General features: G+C 40.2%; 1 protein-coding gene across 1 annotated transcript; it reads right to left on the minus strand.

Moving 5' to 3' along the window:
• Positions 1 to 9,138: 9,138 nt before the first annotated feature.
• socs9 (suppressor of cytokine signaling 9) lies at positions 9,139 to 20,477 on the minus strand. Its single transcript, XM_034169145.1, has 2 exons — positions 20,365 to 20,477; positions 9,139 to 14,262 (listed from the first exon to the last, which is right to left on the minus strand). Exon 2 carries the CDS (start codon positions 14,096 to 14,098, stop codon positions 12,470 to 12,472), a length of 1,629 nt encoding a protein of 542 aa, XP_034025036.1. The 5' UTR covers positions 14,099 to 14,262; positions 20,365 to 20,477; the 3' UTR covers positions 9,139 to 12,469.
• Between the last annotated feature and the right edge of the window lie 1,886 nt (positions 20,478 to 22,363).

The raw sequence follows: 22,363 nt of genomic DNA on the forward strand, positions 1-22,363 counted from the left end.
TTGAAGAGACACACATACACGCCAGTGAAAACAACACCTCGGTATCGTCGCTTTCCCGACGCATAGGGCAACAAAACACTGGAGCCGCCACCGAGCAACACAGAATGACTGACGTGTGATGCAAAATTCATGATGTTTATTTACTTTCATCTTTGAATTTGTCCTTCATTTAGTCGGCATACAGATCACAAAAGCTCTCTGAAGATGCATTACAGTTGTCCCGGTCTCCCCTGTGCTGCTTCATCAATCTGTTCTGACTCCAGATGCTCAGAACGTAGAAAGATTTAATCGCTGTCAGCGCAGAGTCAAGACAGAAGCAGGAAACTTTGTGCTGCTGCGAAGTGAAACACTGATGTTTCTCTAAAGAACGCGACTCGTGTCATGAGCCCGAGAGAATGCGGGCGTTTGGATTTTTAACAGGAGGCAAGAAAATATTGTCTCTTTTTTTGTCAAAGGTTTGCTTCCAGGGAAACAAAATCAAATGCAGCGGCGTCACTGTGTGAAAATGTACCTCCTGAGGGGAACCGTGAGACTTTTAAGAACTGAAACTTTAATAAATCCAGATTTGTTTGCTGGCTTTCTGTTTGAGATGGCACGAATGCTGCGAAATTATGCTCAGGTTAGAAATCCTCATTTAAGTGCCCTGTGTCACACCAACGTGCACGTCCTCTGGCTGCATGAGTGCATGTCTCTGTCTCGCTCTGTGCGTCTTGCCAGAATCAGAGATGGCTTTGACCCCCCTCTCCCCCACCCCTCCTGGTACTTGAGTGCACGCCGGTCCAAGCAGCAGTGTGCCTGACAGACGAGTCAGGACCATGCAGACATGGAGGCGTTTTCTGGCGCGTTTGATGATGTGGGGAAGTAATTGTCTCCAGGTGTTACAGATGCTCTGAGCTTATTCTCTATCCCCGCCGTGCTGAAGTGTTGAGATTAGGCTGAGAGGAAAATCTGTCCTCGGTGGAACCATGGGAGAAAAGAGGACCAAATAAGCGCTAAGTACGTGTAGCCAATCAGCTTTCTGCGTTGCCCGAGCATGACGTCCCTCTGGGCCTGTTGATCCGACTGAAGAAAAGTCCTGTTCTGTCCCCCAGGGCCCCTAATACCTGCACGATGAGAGCCACTCAATCCCACCATGTCAAAGTCCCACACACACCCACACACACACACGCACGTGCACACACACACACACACACACACACACACACACACACACACACACACACACACACACACACACACATACTGAAGCTCTTTACTGCCACCTGCTGTGCAGAATGTAAAGCAGCAGGGTGGCTGAAGCACTGCATGAAATCAAACAGACAGAAATCAACATTTCAAAGATTTCTGTCTTTGACCAAGTTAAGAGCCAACCTGTTCTCAAACAGGCCCGCCCCCCAAAAAAACACCACTCCATTCCTTGCATTAGTTTGCCCTATTTGTATATATGCCATATTATGCTGTATAATCCTGCTATTTATGACTTTTTGTGTCTTCTGATTTCTTTGATGTTTCTTATTTTGTTCAATTTTTCCCTATTTTGATTGATTTCAGTATGGCACTCTATGGTAAATCTGTGTGGCGGAGACAGTTCTCCAAAACTGAGTGACTATGCAAGAAGGAGCAGAGTGAGCAAAGACACCAAAAAACACAGAAGATGATATAGCCTTCTGTGGCTGTGATTGGAGAAATTGTGCACAGTGCAAGTTTTGGATTTTATATCCCCAGTTATACAGCTTCATGATGAAGTGGTACAGAGGAGGGTTTTCTTAAAAAGAAGACCTGAAAGTTCACCTATAATTTGCTAGAAGGTACATCTGAGATGCAAGCCTAGATTTGATGTTTTAGTGAAAGAAGACCCTCCTCTATACCACTTCATCATGAAGCTTCATAACTGGAGATACAAAATGCAGAAATTGCACTGTGCACAATTTCTCCAATCACAGCCACAGAAGCCTAAACTTTTCTGGGTTGTCTGGGTGTCTTGGTGGCTTTCCTCACTCTTCTCCGTCTTGCACAGTCACTCAGTTTTTGAGAACTGTCTTCTCCACACAGATTAACATAGAGTGCCATATTATTTGTATTTCTTCATAACTGATGTAAATAAAGTTCAAGACATATTCAGTGACTTGGAAATGTTCATGTATCCATCCCCTGACTTGTCTGAAGAAAACTGGCAATAAAACTGATTATTTACAGGTATTATACCAAAGGGGCCCATTACTTATGCAACCCATCATCTTGGCTTTTTTATTTTTAATTCATTTATATCAAGTTGTAGAGATTTGTTTTCAGTTTGAGTCTAAGGAAGATAATTTTAGAAATTTTTATATTGAGAAGCCTGATTTACTTTTTGCATTTGAAACCCCATAAACAAATTAAAATGCGTGAAATACCAAGGGGCTGAATACTTCTGATTCTGATCATTTAACTTAATTTCAAAATCTTTGTGAAAGGGGAAAAAAAAATTCTTGTACCCTCCACAATACTAAGTATACAGATAGACAAGATCTGCACCCATTGACTAGTAAATTAATCTGCAGATATGTTGATAACATTGTTTTTGGGTTGTTTTAGTATCAGAATTCTCTGATTTCTTCTTCATTGTGAACATTTTTGGTTTTATTTTGCTTGTTTCTTTTCTCCTTTCTGGCAGTAAACTGGATTTCTCTGAGTTATGGACATAAGACATTTAAAATGGCCATCCTGAGCTCTGCAAAACATTCATTGACAGTCATGTGACCCAACAACTAATCAGTTAATTAATAAATTACTGAAAGTAATCATTAGCTGCAGCTCTCTGGGACACCACCACAATACAGTTATAATGTTTGTCAATAATTTTGGGATCAATCTCTGAACATGGAAGATTGTAGGTTCCATGTAGGTTCTTGTATAGATAAACAGAAATGATAAAAAATAATAAAAATTTTGAGTTCGTAATCTGATGTGTTTTTTTTTTCTTTTTGTAATTGCATCTCAAGTTTAGATCAGACATTTTTGCAGCCATAATTCATGATGTTGTTCCAGCTCTGCACATGTCCAATCAGATTTTTAAATAAGTATCATTATTTCCAGCTCTTAGTGTTGATTGGTTGAAATTACATGAAGTAGCCACTTGAAACTTACTCTGAAAGTAAACATTCAGCACAAGTTCTGGTACACCACCAATAATCATTGCTCCCACCAAATAAATAAATACATAAATAAGTAAACAAACCAAACAACCACTTCGAGCTTTTCACCTGTGTGTCTGTCTGTTTGACCTCTGTAATTGCAAACAAAGGCTACTGTACCAAATATTAACATTGATTTTCACAGGTGTTCAAATACTTAGTTGCAGCAGTAACATACAAATAAATTATTAAAAAATCATACATTGTGATTTACGGATATTTTTTTTTTTAGATTATGTCTCTCACAGTGGACATGCACCTAAAATGAAAATGTCAGACCTCTCCATGATTTCTAAGTGGAAGAACTTGCAAAATTGCAGGGTGTTCAAAAACTTATTTTCCTCACTGTATATATAGATATATAAAATATTACAATATGCACAACAAATTTATGCAAAACGACTGGAAATCATTTACACAAGATGTTCGACAATACTGCACATAACTCTGAGTAACCAATAACTGTGTTCATTATGTAGTCATCCTGCTGATTGCCACAGGTAGGGAGGACCTCCAGTGGTATTCTGTGGTGCAATTTGGTGGTCTCAGTCTTTGGCTGAAAGTGCTCTGACAGGATGTCAGTGTGGCATGCAGGGAATGGGAGGTGTTGCCCAAGATGCAGAGCAGTTTCCTCGGCATCCTCCTCTCTGACACCTCCATCAGACTCCAGCTCAGCCCCCAGGACAGAGCCAGCTCTCCTGTGGGGGTAGGGATGGGTTTAACTCCTGGCATAATTGCCCATATTTCAATTTCTGTCTTTAGGGTCCTGGTCTTACTGTACAGTTGTTAGACTTGGATCCTAACCAGTGAGCTCAGGTAAAGACTGTGAGTTTATGGTACTAGGTGTCTTCAGTGGATCTTTGGGTACCACTGAATTGACGTTGTATCAAACAGTCACTCACGTCAGCTTAGATCACCTCCCTGTATCTCAGTCAGCTCTGAGGTCAGGAGAAGAGAATCTGCACTTACATTCAGTAACCCAGAGCTTCCATTTTTAGCCAAATGGCCATTTTTGCTGAAAATGAGTGGATCTTCCTGCTTTGACCTTTGTCCCTGATGAAACAAGCTCATGCTGTTTGACAGATTAATAAATGGTTCTACTGAAAAGATGAGCTGAAGGGGACAAGATCTTTTTGGACATTTGGGGTGTGACCTGTGACAAAAGTCAACATCAAAGCTGTGAAAGAACATCATTAGTGAATGAGCGTTGCTCCATGACATTCGTATCCTGAACATCAAAGCAGCAGCACTGATGAGAAAACGATTCGACGTCGCAATAATTACCATCAAAACATTACGATGTCAGCAGGACAACTGGAGACGCTTGTTATAATTTTAATTTGGGGTATATTGGGCCTAAAGAACATCCTGCGTAGCAGATTGTAGTCTGCACTGTGCCTGGTTCGAGTCCCGAGGCTGCTGTCACCACTAACAGTCACTTTGGTGGGAACTGGCGTCAACACACAAACTCCTACACTGGTGGAATAATTCTGACAGTAATAGTGGTTCTAATATTGGATTTTGTATCTTTGAGAAATGAGTTTTGCACTGTTCTACTCTGGTTTGTCATGTTCTGAAAGACGGCTGCTGGAGCTCAGCTCCGAGGAAATGTGATGAAACTGGTCCGTCCACGTGTCTCTTCTAAAACAGTGAGTGGACGTGCTCCTCCTCATCTTGAACATGCTGAGTCTTTTGTGCCGCGCTCTCAGGATGCCGTCCCGCTGACTCGCCCTGGAGCGATGAAGTGGGCTGGATGAGTTTTTATCCATCAGGCTCCAGATCATCAATCGAAATTCTGCTCAAGCATGTAAATCAATTTTATCCAAGTACATATTTTGCGGAGTGCAAGTCGTTTTTATTTTTTTAACCCATTTGGGAGGTTCGGAGACTTAATAGTCCAGTGTAACGTGTATACCAACAAAAATCATGTGTTTATTATTAACTATATGTGGCTTCCTCTGGAATTAAAGCATGTAACAATGTTAACTGCAGTAATTAAATAATAAAACGACAATACTTAAATAGTAGAGCAATGCACAAAACCCCCAAATTAAAGAGCTGATAATACAGAAAAAAGTGCTTATCCTCCAGAAAATATGGTACTTACAATTAGTTAACTTTATTTTCATGTTTGTCCTTTTATTTGCAGGTTTTATTCTGAAGCCACTCTTTCAGAATTTTGCAATACTAATGTATCTTTTTTATTCTGATTTGTCGTTCTTCACAAATATTATTGCAACAGTGAATTATTACAGTAATCCTATAGCAATTATTACAATACAGGTCAGGTTTCCTGTGCAATTTCTCCTCAGACAGTAATATTTAAACGAGTGTGATTGCGATATGAAGATTCTTATCCTAGTGAAAGAGATATTGATAGAAATGTTTAACATTTATAGTCAACAATTTATCTGTGCCCATGTATTACCATAAGCAATAGTATGGTCTTCATGTCCCAAGGTTCTAGAAATGGAGTATCTCCACCTGGTGGGCATTTGCCATTAATGCTGTACTTCAGTGTAGTATCAAAAGGTGAAAATTCAATTTATTTTTAATCTCAAAACAAAGTAATCTGTAGTCTAATGAGTGAGTGTCCTTCTGGGTAGTTATCTTTTTTGTGTATATGTTAGCATGACAGATAGTACAGTCTTTGTGTGTTCATGACACACATGGGCATTCAGTCAAAATATTTTTGCTTTCATTCCACATCAACACCTATGGCTCAGTACTCCAAAACCTATATAAAGCAAAACATAAATAGTCAATCTTTGAGCAAGTATGGTGTAAAAACTGAAGGCTTTAAAAAAAATTGCTTTGATTTTAAATATTATTCCGCATTAGTACATTAATTGAAATAATCATCAAGACAGCAAGAAGTTGATTTTCCTGTTTTAATTGGAATCAAGGACATATTTGGTATGACTGTTTTTCCCAACACAACTGAGACAGACAAATTTAAAAAAAAAAAAAAAGCTCGGTTATAGAATGCCTAGAAAAATAGTTGTCACACCTTTCCGCTTTTACACTTTTTTTTCTTCTTTTTTTTTGGTATGCCAATGTTTTGTTTTTTGTTTTTTTTGTTTTTTTTTTGGGGGGGGGGGGTTGTCCAGGCTTTGCTATATTAAAAATTCTAAAATGATCTTCAAGTTTAACCTGAAAACAAATCTCTAGAAGTTGAAATAAATTAAAAACAAAAGATCAAAACCAAAATACGTACATAAACATTTCCAAGTCACTGAATATGTCTTGGACTTTAAAAACAGATTATTAAGAAATGCAAACACTATGGTACTCTGTATGGAGTAGGCAGTTCTCAAAAACTGGGTGACCATGCAAGCACATAAAGAGCGAGGGAAGCCACCAAGACACACTTGTCTCTCCTAGTCTTTGAGACCAGACAGATTTACCACACTGGTCATATTTCTTCATGACTGATGTAAAATAAGTTCAAAACATTTCAATGACTCGGAAATGTTCATGTATTTATCCTCTGAAGAAAACTGTCTAAGTCCCTTCGGCTGCTCCCTTGTTTGCACTCGGGGTTGCCACAGCAAATCCAAGGTGGATCTGCATGTTGAATTGGCACAGGTTTTACGCCGGATGCCCTTCCTGACGCAACTCCACATTACATGGAGAAATGTGGCAGGGGTGGGATTTGAACCCGGAACCTTCTGCACTGAAACCAAGTGCGTTAACCACTTGGCCACCACCCCTGCTTGAAGAAAACTGTCTGTAAAAGTGATTATTTGTAATCCATCATTTTTGTGTTTGTATTTTTATTTACTTTATATCCATTTGTTTTCAGATTGAGTTTTTAGGATTTTTTTTTTTAAAACAAAAAACACCTGAATTTGTTCCAAAAAAAATGGCATGAAGAAATTAAAATGTGTAAAAACCTTTGCGTGTGAATACCATTTACAGGCCCTGTAGACAGCAATATATATATATTATATATATATATATATATATATATATATATATATATATATATATATATATATATATATACACTCAACAAAAATATAAACGCAACACTTTTGGTTTTGCTCCCATTTTGTATGAGATGAACTCAAAGATCTAAAACTTTTTCCACATACACAATATCACCATTTCTCTCAAATATTGTTCACAAACCAGTCTAAATCTGTGATAGTGAGCACTTCTCCTTTGCTGAGATAATCATCCCACCTCACAGGTGTGCCATACCAAGATGCTGATTAGACACCATGATTAGTGCACAGGTGTGCCTTAGACTGCCCACAATAAAAGGCCACTCTGAAAGGTGCAGTTTTATCACACAGCACAATGCCACAGATGTCGCAAGATTTGAGGGAGCGTGCAGTTGGCATGCTGACAGCAGGAATGTCAACCAGAGCTATTGCTCGTGTATTGAATGTTCATGTCTCTACCATAAGCCGTCTCCAAAGTCGTTTCAGAGAATTTGGCAGTACATCGAACCAGCCTCACAACCGCAGACCACGTGTAACCACACCAGACCAGGACCTCCACATCCAGCATGTTCACCTCCAAGATCGTCTGAGACCAGCCACTCGGACAGCTGCTGAAACAATCGGTTTGCATAACCAAAGAATTTCTGCACAAACTGTCAGAAACCGTCTCTGGGAAGCTCATCTGCATGCTTGTCGTTCTCATCGGGGTCTTGACCTGACTCCAGTTTGTCGTTGTAACCAACTTGAGTGGGCAAATGCTCACATTCGCTGGCGTTTGGCACGTTGGAGAGGTGTTCTCTTCACGGATGATGCAAAGGAGATGTGTTGCACTGCATGAGGCAAATGGTGGTCACACCAGATACTGACTGGTATCCCCCCCCAATAAAACAAAACTCCACCTTTCAGAGTGGCCTTTTATTGTGGGCAGTCTAAGGCACACCTGTGCACTAATCATGGTGTCTAATCAGCATCTTGGTATGGCACACCTGTGAGGTGGGATGGATTATCTTAGCAAAGGAGAAGTGCTCACTATCACAGATTTAGACTGGTTTGTGAACAATATTTGAGGGAAATGGTAATATTGTGTATGTGGAAAAAGTTTTAGATCTTTGAGTTCATCTCATACAAAATGGGAGCAAAACCAAAAGTGTTGCGTTTTATATATATATATATATATATATATATATATATATATATATATTTTACTAATCTCAAATACCACCAATATCTTGGGAAGTGATGAAAAGTGCACTGTGGTAATGATGCAACACTTTTCCTTGTGACACATCAAAAGCGTTAGGACTCGTGTTCAGACACGGAGCGGATCACAGACTGACGCTTCTGTGCGCGACTCTGCAGAGCTCGAGATCTTTGGATGGTGTGATTGACTCGACATCAGGCCCCTGAGAAAAGCTCAAAATACATTCCTGCTCCCAGAGTCTAAATCACCGCTGTAATTTTGTCACAGAACTGCTGGAATGGAGGAACAGCGTGCAGACAACGTGCACAGCTGAACGCACGGAAACAGAATCATCAACAATAATCCACACTGTGCAACAAGCAGACTTGGAAGAATAATAATAATAATGATGATGATGACGATGATGATGTAGATATCAGTACAGGTTTGTGGTTTCAAAATGAAGCTGCGTGTGTCTGAACCTCCTCAGACTTGGAATAATAATGATGATGATGATGTAGATATCAGTGCAGGTTTGTGGTTTCAAAATGAAGCTGCGTGTGTCTGAACCTCCTCAGACTTGGAATAATAATGATGATGATGATGATGTAGATATCAGTGCAGGTTTGTGGTTTCAAAATGAAGCTGCGTGTGTCTGAACCTCCTCAGACTTGGAATAATAATAATGATGTAGATATCAGTGCAGGTGTGTGGTTTCAAAATGAAGCTGCGTGTGTCTGAACCTCCTGAGACAACAAGGATGCCGACAGCACAGCGCCAGCGAGCAGAACACACTGTTCCAAAATAACAATGTCTTAAACCTAATGCCTGCCTCTAATCAAGCTCCAGGAGAAAAAACATCTATTGTGCAGCTTTTCAGAAGGAACAGAGAGCTCCTACCTGTCAGCCACTATAATGAGCCGCGGGCTCAGTGTGGGGAAACATGATTAATCCACAGGCCGTGGCTGTCTGCACTTCCACGCCTCAGTCAGGGTGAGCGCGCCGCGTCCCAGCACGGTGACTGATGAAAACTATTACACTCATCTCCATTCACACCAGGAAGCTTTGCCCCGTAGCAGATAATTGGGATGAATGAGCCACACTTCCAAATACACCAGCTTTGATGGTAATTGTCATCACCGCTCATCTCAAATAATTTCTTTTTTTTAACGGAGTGGAACATCAGTGTGATTACATGTCATATTATCTGTGTGTCAGTAACATGTACAGCAGGCATTAAATACGTACAGCGCAGTGTTGATTAGTAAAACCAAAGAGTGAAGTTGACAAACAGGGGCCTCAAAGCACCAGTTGGGGGCCACACATGGTCTGCAACATGCATTCATAATTCAGCAGCTTCTACCTACTTTCAATTCTTTTATTTTTGAGTCATCCTTTTCTTTGTAGATCTGCACAGACGCTTTTATTCCAAAGAGCCTGAAGGCCTCTTTTCACAAGCAATTTGGAGGGTCCAGTGTCGACACACAAACTGGAGTAAACACAGATCAACCCCCCTCGTGTTCGGGTCAAAGGGAGCCAGGCCGCTTCCTGAGCAAACGTCACTGTGCCGCTGAAGCAAGGCTTCAAAATCACAACGTAGATGTTAATTTTACATTAGCGCTGTACCCGGGGGGTGACATCACACACACTTGTGACAGTCCAGGTTTGTACATGATGGGTCCCAGGATCTGACAGTGTAACTACTTGAGAATCATTTTAATAAAAACTATGAAGTGATATACAGTACTGTGCAAATGTTTTAGGCACATTTAATGATTCATAAAAGCATTAAAAAATTATGAAAACCTAATAAATATTCATACATAAATGTGTGATGAATTTCAATTTTAAGGATAATAGATATGAAAATTGGGTTCTATTTCCGTGTGATTTTTTTAGCATATAGGTCACACCGGAGTCGCACAACGTCAAAAGAATTGTTTTAGAAAAATGCCACTTAAGAAGCAATATTTTTAAGTTCAGGCAGGTTTACATTAGGGTGCGATTCAAGCTGACTCAGATTTCTACAAAGCTTGGCTCAGGAGTATTTGCAGGAGTGGATAAACCAACATCTCTACGTAACAGTTGGCAGAATGTTGGAGACTCTTCTTATATTGATTTGATACCCCTTTAAAATCATGTCACTGGTCAGACATTTGTCTCTCAATCTGCGTCATCTGCAGTACACGGGTTTATGCATGACTTACTTGGATATGCCTCAAATTGCCTTTTCCCTTGGCAGACTTGAGGACTCAGGAAAATTCTTATGTTCTATTGAACAGGACATGTTCACAAACTTGTTGCCATTGCAAATGATACCAATACACATGTATTGGATTGACTGTACATATGGGACGGAGAATAAAAAAAAATATCAGATTATACATGCATTCATGTGGTAATTCATGCAGTTGGGTTAGTGAGCATGTGTTCAATGACCTGATTAAAAAGGGGTATCAAACCAGTATAAGAGGAGTCCCCAAAATTCTGCAAACTGTTATATAAAGTAGAGATGTTAGTTTATCCACTCCTGCAAATTTCGTTAAAAAAGGCTGATAGCGCAGGCCACCAGGTGGGGCTAAACTTCCTCAAAATTGGGCAAGTCCAATACTTTGGCACCCCCTGGTGGCCAGCACAATCAAGACCCCAATGTTTTTTCAGCTGCATTTGATAGAGTAGTGCCAATATTTGTTGATAACATTGAAAGCTGTTTGGGGTGTTGATGGCGCAGAGGGTTATGGGCCTTTAAATACAGCCAATTTCACAAAATGACCAAACTTTGAGCGCCCCCTATATTCAGCACCATCGGTCCCCCAACCTAATATGTATGTAAGATGAAGAGTTTGCCTCAGTAAGTCATGTGATAGTTAAACTGGCTTGGGGACTTGGTGGCGCTGAATTTCACACCATTTGAAAGATGGGAATTTAATGAAATATCAGTTTTTGCAGATTTTTGCCTTGAACTTTGATGACCCCTGGCAAGGTCACCGTTTAGTTTTCGGTCAAAAATTTTTTAGGAAAGCTCATTTCTTGGTAGGTTTCCATCTCTGAGCCATGTTTCGTTGAAATACGAGTCGGCTTGGATCACAGCCCGCCTGATCCTTCAAAAAAATTGACTCTTAAAGTATGAGTAATTATGTTTTACATTCATTTTAATATTGCATGATCATTTGCAGCTGTGTGTTTTATTCCAATACACTTACAAAGAAATTATTATGGAATAAAAAAAAAAAATCTGTATAGCTCACACAGTCACTTTTGCTGTAACTGATTTTGTGCCGACATGCCAATTTAAAAAGGGGTGTGTGTGTGTGTGGGGGGGGGGGGGGTAATCAAATGCAACTTTTATTATAACTCTGGAATGCCTAAAACTTTTGCACAGTACTGTATTTGTGAAATGATTCTTTGTACTTATGCATGACAAGAGTGCCCCCTGGTGATAACTGTGTAAATTAATGTACATAATGGCATTTTAACATTAATAATGCAGCCAAAAACTATTTCTTGGAGACAACCAGGGGGCCTGAACCACCTGAGCTGGCTCCTTTTGACGCAAGTCCCTCCTACATATTTTATCTTCTCACCTGGTCCCCGGGCGTCAGCCCAGATCCCCTACAGAGGAATCTCATTTGGACAGGCTGCCAGGTCTTTATAAGCCAGCCAGTTGCCATGTCTGAACTTTACAAGCCACCCTGTTAGGAGTCAAGATAGATGAAGCCATTTCATGTTTTTGCACTTTTTTTGGGGGGGGGGGGGGGGGGGATTGTGGGCGATCGTACTAGAATGGCGCCAGCAGCTACTGTAACTACTAGCCTACATACACAAGAGTACACAGGGTAGAGCATTTTAGTGCAAATTAAAAGGATTACTCAAATGTTTTGTGCATCTTAAACTCTTCTATTAGAACAGCCATCCTGCCTCCCACATTCCCTCATGACTGCCACCTGCTGCTTTAGAGAAAAATGAATGTTTCATGAAAATTATTTTTTTTTTTTCTTCAAGCAATAAAAAGAGATTTAAAAAAAAAAAAAAAAAAAAAAAAAAGATGCTGGACTCTTCAAGTGGCACCAGAAAAGACAACCAGCTTGACAGTGGCCCCCAGGAACTTTGAGTCTGAGACCCCTGGTTTATGGAGTCATGGAAAATGATCAGTCGTTTCTAGTTTTTCATTCCCACCAGGTATCCATTCGGCGTACACGTACTCTCTGCTTATAGTGGTATTCCTTCAGGTGCTTTTTCAGGGCAGTTGGAATGGGAAGCAAGTTTATGCCATCGTACTTGGTGCAGCTGCTGATGACCGCTCGGCAGATGTGCTGCAGGCTGAAGGGATGCGTGCGGTGGATGGGGTTGGACAGCAGCGGTTCGAAGAACATGCAGGAGTTCGGGTCCTTGTAGTGTTCCAGCAAGCCGGTAACTGTGGGAGCATGGAACACGCTGGGGTCGTGCACATCAAAGCTGAAGTTGTGGTTCCACTGCTCAATGCGTGCGTGCAGTGAACGACCATAGCGACGGAAGCTAACAGAGAAGAGGTAGTCTTCTTGGGCAGAGTCACGGAGGAGAAAGGTTCCTTCTGGCTTTCCCTCCAACAGGGTCTCTGCTTCATAGCGGTCCATAACTCCCCAGTAGCACGGGAGGTTGGTGATCGGCAGCAGGTCTGGAACTAGACAGTGAATGTAATCGATCTGAGTGTGAATGCGATAGCCTTCATGAGATTTGTGGTGCTCAGTCTGAGGGAGTGTGGCTGTGGAAGGTACGCCGGCTGCTAGAACCTCTGAGTCCACCACAGGATCGGAGAGAGCATCACCGACCTGGACGGAGGCTGACGCTGAGGCCACCACTTCATCCAAAGTGTCCAAGCAGGTCTGCAGCAGTAGCTGGTGCTGCTGCTGCCTCTGCAGAAGAAGCTGCTGCTGCTGCTGTTGGATGGTGACTCGATCCGCCGCCGCTAACTCGTTCATTCCATGAGCCACTTTAGGGCCGTGCTTGTACAAAGGATTAATCTGGGCCGTCACCTCAAATGTGTGGATTTCAGCATTGGGTGGTGGCTCAACGCCTTGCTCGATGCTTATGCGCCTGCGCTCTCGCAACCGGTCATCTACATCCTCCACCACAGTAGAAACAGCTGAAGATGGGGCACTGCACACCACCACAGAATCAAGCACAGGTGGCTGGGTGATGGGCGCCGTGTGCTGCTTGATGAGGTACCACTTCTGAGCCAGCTCAGACCCAACAGGGAAAGGGCAGTCGTCCAACATCAACTCACTGAGATGGATCTTGCGTCTCGAAGAGGCACCGGCAGCTGATGAAAGACACTGTGGAGATGGTGGCGTTGCCATTGTATGCGTTTTGATCGGGAAACACTGCCCCACTGCATCTTGTATTTTTTGTCGGAGTGTGCGAGTGCTGCTTGAGCCTCTGGCCTCAGCTTCACTGGATGCTGGTACCTCGGCGGGGGAGGCGACTATTCCCAGTACTGGTCTGGCTGTTCCTCGGCCCAGTCCGAGTAATGATGCCGCCACGTCTGAACCCTGCCATCTCCAGCTCTCGTTCTGAGGGGAGGATCCACCCTGATCCCTGTCTTCCAAGTCATTCAACAGCTCCCCATACTCAAAGCCATCGCTGACGGGACGCTCAGCTACTGGTTCGTGGGAGGCAAAGCCTTTTTTGTTACCCTTCCCATTTTTCCACCCACCACCTGCATCTTGCCTCTCCTCCGACCGGCTCTGTCTCACCTTGGGGCGGGCTCCCCTTTCACGATCTTTCCCGCGGTTCCCCGACTCATTTGGTAATGACATGGCGGATTACGAGGTGAAACTGCACCACTTGAGGGAACTGCCAACGGACGATTTGTCACAGAAGATAGTCAGCTGTCAACAGGCTGACGACACCCATACACGACCCCGGACTCAGTCGTCATCATTACCGCTGATTGATGGCGACCACAGAGACTTTCACCAACCTGCAAAAGAAAATTACTTTTGCTTAAGGGCTCCAAATGACATGGTGAGATAATTGCACTCAGTCACATTTGAGATGGTTTGTTTTAACATTCATATTTTTGTCATAGTCACACAAGCTGTTTCAACACTTAAAACATTTCACCTGAGAGCTGCACAATATTGAAAAAATGACTGCAATTTTTCCTAAGATGTGAAAACAGTCATTTTCACATATACAATTTGAATAATTCTATTGGAAAAGAAAGTCATTCCAGGACAGAGGTCTCCAACCCTGTTCCTGAAGAGCTCCTGGCCTGAATGTTTTCCACATCTCTAGCCACACCTGATTTTTTTAAAGTTGGTGTTTCCCAGGTTTTTACTGACTGAAGACACCTGACTGAATTAACTGTGAACAGACGCACCACAATAATTACTTTATCAATTTATCATTCAATATATACAGATGAACACGTTAACTTTGCTGGTGCCTAGGCTAACTGATGTCTGAGAAGGGCCCACCATATGGAGAAAATGACCCACTACTTGAGGCACCGAGGGGCTGTAAGCCCACACCCCCCATGTGAAATATGAATTATTGGTTTAAGGTATTAATTCTCCCCCCCCCCAGTTTAATTCCAATGCTGAATATTCTTGAGAACTGAAAGTTCATTATTCTTTGAAAGGATCCACTTACATTTTTATGCCACATTATTAATTATATCAATGGCATAAAGTGGTGTTAAACCATCAACAACGATAATATTTATCATGATGTTTTCTATTCTAATCCAATTACATTTTTACCGCAAATCTGATTGGTTAATCATGTGAGATTTCAGACCGTATATTGGGGTAACGGTGGCAAAATGTTCGACTGTTTCACATTTGGATGTATTACTCCGCGCCGTGACAGGTGTTCTGATGAGATGTCATTCCTGTCGAATATCATTCCTGTCCTCCGCACAACTGTGCATGTGCAGTATTGCCGGGACACAGAACTGTCGATTTACGTGACGAGACACACAATTCAACAGAACACCAGCCATGTGCGCTGCTAGGTGTTAGCACTGTTAGTTGAGAGAGAGAGAGAAAGTTGCGTACCAACGACGCCACTGCTGCCGAAATGGGTCAATTTAAGCCACCATACGAAAGTACTGATGTGGATTCTGATACAGAATTACCATTCCACATTTGATGGATTTGATCATTTGATGGATTACTCCACACCCTGACTGCCATTGGAGCAACGCTGCCACGGCTCAAAGGTAAGCCTCGCCGACCGAATTACCTACAGAAAAATAAACCATGCAAACGATGGAATTGGATTAGAATGGGAATAACATCCTTGTGTCTGATGATTTGCGGACATTCATGCTGTTATACAGTCACAAATATCCATTTTACCGCTAACGCATCGCCAGTAAAGCTCAATTTGCGACCATATAACCAGCATGAATGTCGCCAAATCGGACACAACAGGGTTATTTCCTAAATGTAATATATCATCCAGCAAAATTTGTTAGCGTGACAGACCTACCTATAAGAGGCACAGGGAGAGTTAGAAAATATTCAGGACAGGTACGCTGCAGAAACAGGGATGGGGACACTTGTTCTAGAATGATTGACTGTAATTTTGTAGGCAAATGCACAGAAGAATAAAAAGCTGGAAAAACTCCACAAGGAACTCTCAACAAATTAAATATTATTGGTCCAAATGCTCCTTTATGCACCCAAACTAATTTCAAACAACTAATGACGATTGTGTTTTTGCAGCCATTTTGTGTTTTTCTACTGCTTTCGCTCAATTTTAGCACAGTTCTACAAAAAGAGTGAAAATCATCTCAGACAAGCACTGCAAGTTTGTGACAAGCTGTGGTCAAATTACTAGCAGAACAAATAAATAAATAACCTCCATGAATACAAGCATCCTTAAAGTGGAGTAAATTACATTATTTCAGACAGGCCTCTCTTGTAGATTAATCATGTAAGATGAGAACTCTGCCTCCCCCCCACCACCACCCACCGCCCACCCAATCAAGCAACAACAACAAAAAAAAGCTGTTGTGTGTGTGATTTAATTCGCCTTGCTTGATTTTGCACATCGCAAGATGAAACTGTTGTGCAGGTGCACATCACCATGCAGATGCTGAAATGATCTACGAAGCAGCTTGATTTTGCATATCGCTTACATTTTAGCTAGCTGCAAAATCAATTTTGACAGAAAAGATCATTTAAGAGATTTGCATTGAATCTCAAAATCTGGCAAGTAACAACTATTCAATATATCTCAAAATACATTTTCATTAATTGCAATTCCTTTTAATGACACGTTATCATTTGACTTATATATACCAACTAATCACTCAAAGATGCGGTCTGGAAGCGCAAGTATTATTCAAAATTCCATCTTTTTTGTTCATTTCAGCAGCAATAAACCCTAACCCATAAAAGAAGATGTAATTTGCAAGTGTTTAGACAGCTGACACATCAGGTGTAAAGCCACATTCTGAAAGCGAAAGTGTGTAGCACCCTTCCAAAAATAGCGGCGAGTTTCCACAGTGCAAAAAATTTTGAGTTTGTCCTGAATCACATACTGTGGTGAAGACATATCCACTGAAGTACGAACAGAACTTAGCACATAAATATGAAAGAAATCTATCGTGTGGGTGCTGAGATCTAGCTCCAGACAGATGCACACAACCCCCCATTACTCTTAGCAAATCATCACTCCTAGAAAAAGGATTTAAATCACTAACAGTTACCATAATACTTTAATTAACTGGGGTTGGGACAACTAATTACGAGGCATCTAGTCAGGTACCATGAGCCACTGAGTCGTCAATGAGTACACTCAGTGACTTAATAAGGTCAAATCTAAGCAGTAAATCTGTAAAACTGAGTTTAAATAAAATAAATAAATAAATAAAAACACCATACAACTTACCATGTGTTCAGAAAATAAAATCAAATCAATTTTATTTATATAGCGCCAAATCACAACAAACAGTTGCCCCAAGGTGCTTTATATTGTAAGGCAAAGCCATACAATAATTACGGAAAAACCCCAACGGTCAAAACGACCCCCTGTGAGCAAGCACTTGGCAACAGTGGGAAGGAAAAACTCCCTTTTAACAGGAAGAAACCTCCAGCAGAACCAGGCTCAGGGAGGGGCAGTCTTCTGCTGGGACTGGTTGGGGCTGAGGGAGAGAACCAGGAAAAAGACATGCTGTGGAGGGGAGCAGAGATCAATCACTAATGATTAAATGCAGAGTGATGCATACAGAGCAAAAAGAGAAAGAAACACTCAGTGCATCATGGGAACCCCCCAGCAGTCTAAGTCTATAGCAGCATAACTAAGGGATGGTTCAGGGTCACCTGATCCAGCCCTAACTATAAGCTTTAGCAAAAAGGAAAGTTTTAAGCCTAATCTTAAAAGCAGAGAGGGTGTCTATCTCCCTGATCCAAATTGGGAGCTGGTTCCAGAGGAGAGGAGCCTGAAAGCTGAAAATGTGCAGGAAAGGATATTTCTTTCACCACATCTGATCTTGGAGAATAAGAATAAGAATAATGCCTATATTGTCATTATATTCATACAACAAAAACTGTCCTCTGCATTTAACCCATAATTACAGTTAGACACAATCCAACAACGAGAAGCAGTGGGCAGCCACAGTCCGGCGCCCGGGGACCAACTCCAGATGTAGAGATGCTGCGTTGGTCAGGGGCAGAGAAATGAGAAGACCCTAAATAAGCATGTTTTTGATTGTGGGAGGAAACCAGTGCCCGGAATAAACCCACACAAAAGTTAGATTACTAGTTACTTTTTAGTTACTTTCACCAGCTGCCGACAACACCCCCCTGCCACCTCAACATGAAAATGATAACCTGTTTTGCCAATAGTCACTTTATAGTCACCTTTTCTTGACTTCAATGAACATATGTTTTATAAAAAGTAAAACAAAGACTTTCCTGACCTCATATTTACCTGTTGACAGCACTGTAACAGTAAAACTTGCAATTTCTAACCTACATTGTTTAGAAATGTAACTATTAAATTCTTTCTAACATTTAAATTCTCTCTAAACATTTTAGTTGTTGAAATTATTATTATTATTATTATTATTATTATAAGTAGTATCAGTAGTTGCAGTAAAAAAAAAAGGGGTTCAAAACTGGACCTTTAATCTAGGGGTCAGGAAAACACCCCTGCTTTGACGTTTGAGCACAAAGAATGGATAATGTTTATTTATGCAGAGAACACGACCAGATTTACAGGTAAAGTTTTATCGCGTTTTTACATCATGTCGTCCTCAAAAAGAGAGTTTAGGCGCATTTGAGTGGAAAAAAAAAGTGTTAGTTGCTGACACGTCATGGATCAGCTATTTTAGAGAGCAGACATGGAGCGGCTCAGCTCAGAGTTATAACTAAACGGGGGAAAAGCATAAAAATATCTGTAAACCTCAGTGCAGGTGTACTGTTGTCACTGCGCTTTGACAGATGAGGACGAGTTGTAGCTACTGCAGAAAACCACAGAGGAAAAGCTTGCAGCTCGCTTCAAGTGTGCAGTTCAGTAGAACCCTGTCGCCTGGCCCACGGACCAAGTTTAATGCTGCAATTGACCCGCAATGCAAAAATGATAACGCGCAGTGATTTGGAGAAGTAACTTTAATATGATTACTGATTTGGAAAGATTAACACATTAGCTTACTCATTACTGAAAAAGGCGGTCAGATTAGAGTAACGTGTTACTAAGTAACGCATCACTGGCATCACTGGCAGTAACACAGTGAATGACGGTCTTTTCCTCCTACTTGTGCTACAGCTTCTCTGCCTCTTTCCTGGAAACTGAAAATGATCCTAACTCTCTGCCAGAAACAAACTGAAACTGACATTAAAATAATCAGAGTTTTCCAGATTGTCAGAAATAAAAGTAGTCACATTGTTCAAGTCAGGCACTTCCCACTAGTCCTAGGGTGCATTAGTCCCAGTCTTAAGGAGAGCACGTTGAAGTTGTTTTTACATTTATGACAGGCTATATGTTACACTAAAGAAATTTAAGTAATGTTACAAAAGTGTGACAACTAAAAAAAAATAATAATTATGGTGAATTACGATTATTTGAATTCAGCAGATTTATACACAATAGTACAATTAAAGGTGATTAATGTTGTATGTCAACATAATCATGTTTTATTTTTGTAAATTGAACAAAAATGGATCTGGATTGTTAGCTAATTGAAAGTATTACATTTATTTGTGAACTTTGAAATCAGTTTGGGGTTGTAATATACACCATCAAATAATATAAAGAGGTTAGGACCAGTGGATCCTAGGACTAGTGCACCCTTCCCATTCAAGTCAGGGGGCATTATACATCCACAACAGTACAAACAGACAGTAAATTGTTTCTGTAAATTTAACACTGAAGCCATAAAAATATATTAATTAAGAAGATGTTTGAGGCAGACTAGTTTCGTTAATGAGCCATCTGATTTACCAAACTTGTCGACTAATTTTATTCTCATTAACTACTCCGTTCTGAGCTCGTCACGATCAGCAATTACAACTAGTTCTCAATCTTACTATTTATTTCATGTGACGGTTGACTAAAAACAGATTTCTTTTAAATGAGAAATAATTGGGCATTGCTGAGACGTACTATCAATATATTCACTTCAAGCTTTCAACATCAGCTAATCAAGCTTGATCATAAACATTATTTGAGGCTTCAACCGCATTGTTACGGAACCTTAAATTTCATGTCTGCAAACAACCTAATAAACCAAACTTACAGAAGCGAAAGTAAACAGGAAAAAAACGACACATTAATATACAAGCCACCTCTAAAAGTGACATGTTGCTGTCAAGATGGGAAATGTATCTCCTTACAAACTGAGTAAATATCTACAAGATTCCGCGACGTAGTTTTTTTTTTTAAGGTTTAAAAAAAAAAAATCAATGATTTAATCACCACAAGGTTACAATTAACCAAGGCTAGCAGCGTTAGCCTGAATTTTAACTGGGCAGCTAAAGCGACTAACAGTTCTTTGGCACTTTACAGAATAAGAAGAGTACATCTCTCTATCTAAACTCCTCAAACATCATACACACTATCAACATACCTGAGCATCTGGTTTACAATTTTCAGACGAAACTGTTTGTATTTAAGCCTGGATAGCGACGTGAACAAAAAAGAAGCCAGCAGCGTATGAGCTAGCCTGTAACACGGAAGTAAAATGCTAAACTACAAAACAAAAGACGTAAAACAGGAAATGCAAACAAGAGCCTCTCCAAGACCAATAATAATAATAAAAAACTTTAAAAAAAATCATAAAGTATTTGTTTTAAAATCTGCATTTGAATTAACTTGCCATTTCTTTGCTTGATTTTGTCTATTAATTTTGATATTTAAAACAAAAGTTTCATTTATTATTCTTAACCAATTCAACAATTCACGATTAGAAAATATTCCAAATATTAGCCTACTTACGATCTAAATGAACTGATTTTTTTTATTGTTATTACTATTCTTACAAAGTGTACACAAAAATGATGGTAAAATAGGGATGTATAAGTAAATATGAGCAGTAAGTTTTTATATACTAAATTGGTATAGAATTTAAACAAGTTAAAAAAGTACAAATGTATTTACATAGTACCTTTCAACATAAAAAAAAATCATACAGTGCTTTAGAACAACAACAAAAAATGAAAAATAAAAAATGCAAGTACCACAGTAACGTAAAACTAGCTATTTTTATACCATAGGAATATTTTCACAGATTTTCACGGGGGGGATTACACAAACAACTGAGAGCTGTTTTGTTGACTTGTTTCCTTTCACAACATGGGTACAATAAATAGAATATAACGCTGTAATTAGGACCATTTTACATCATTTTATTAATTTTATCAACATTATTCTTTCATTCTCTTGTTTCCTGCGTAATATAATGATTTGTGATTTTAACTGAAAATAGAAAATGCAGCATATTCATTGAAGCTGCACTTAATGCAGAACATTTACATGCGGTGCATCCAGAAAGTATTCACAGCACTTCACATTTCCCACATTTTGCTATGTTACAACCTTATTCCAAAGTGGAGTAAATTATTTTTCCCCCTCAAAATTGTATTCACAACACTCCATAATGACAACACGAAAACGTGCTTTTGAAATTTTTGCAAGTTTATTAAAAATAAAAAACTAAGAAACCACATGTACACAAGAATTCACACCCTTTGCCCAATACACTGTTGATTAACCTTTGGCAGCAATTACAGCCTCAAGTCTTCTTGAATATGATACCACAAACTTGGTGCACCTATCTTTGGTCAGTTTTGTCCATTCCTCTTTGCAGCACCTCTCAAGCTCCATCAGGTTGGATGGCGAGCATCCATACACAGTCATTTTCAGATCTCTCCAGAGATGTTCTATCCAGGTCAAGAGCACTCTGGAGCATGTTTTCATCCAGGATGTCTCTGTACATTGCTGCATTCATCTTTCCCTCAATCCTGACTAGTCTCTCAGTTCCTGCTGCTGAAAAACATCCACACATCATGATGCTGCCACCACCATGCTTCACTGTAGCGATGGCACTTGGTTTCCTCCAAACATGACAACTGGCATTCGCGCCAAACCTTTCTGGGGTGTTGTGAGTAGAATTGTGGAGAAAAAAAAAATCGACTCCATTTTGAATAAGGCTGTAACATAAAATGTGGAAAAAGTGAAGCGCTGTGAATACTTTCTGAAAGCGCTGTAGCTAACTGGAGCTGCTTGCTCTACTGACTCTGGACCCGGATAAGCTACAGTAAATGAATAAATGAGTGAACTTATCTGGTCTATTAGAAAACATGTTGCGGGTGCAAGCACTTTAAAGCAGATATTTTAAGATAAAATATTTATTATTTCTTTCACCAGCAAATGTGAGGAAAATGCTTTTTAATCTACAATTAAAAGAACAAAAATAAATTCTATGATTTGCCATTGTTCAAATGATCTCTGCTTATGACAAAATATCTAGAAATCAACTTCACATTGCTTTGAAATCAAATGTGCTCAGTTTAAAAAAGAATCATTTATGAAATGTGTAAAATTGATTAAATCTAATGTGATTATCA

Source organism: Thalassophryne amazonica, chromosome 4, assembly GCF_902500255.1.
Source record: "Thalassophryne amazonica chromosome 4, fThaAma1.1, whole genome shotgun sequence".
NCBI classification, from domain to species: domain Eukaryota; kingdom Metazoa; phylum Chordata; class Actinopteri; order Batrachoidiformes; family Batrachoididae; genus Thalassophryne; species Thalassophryne amazonica.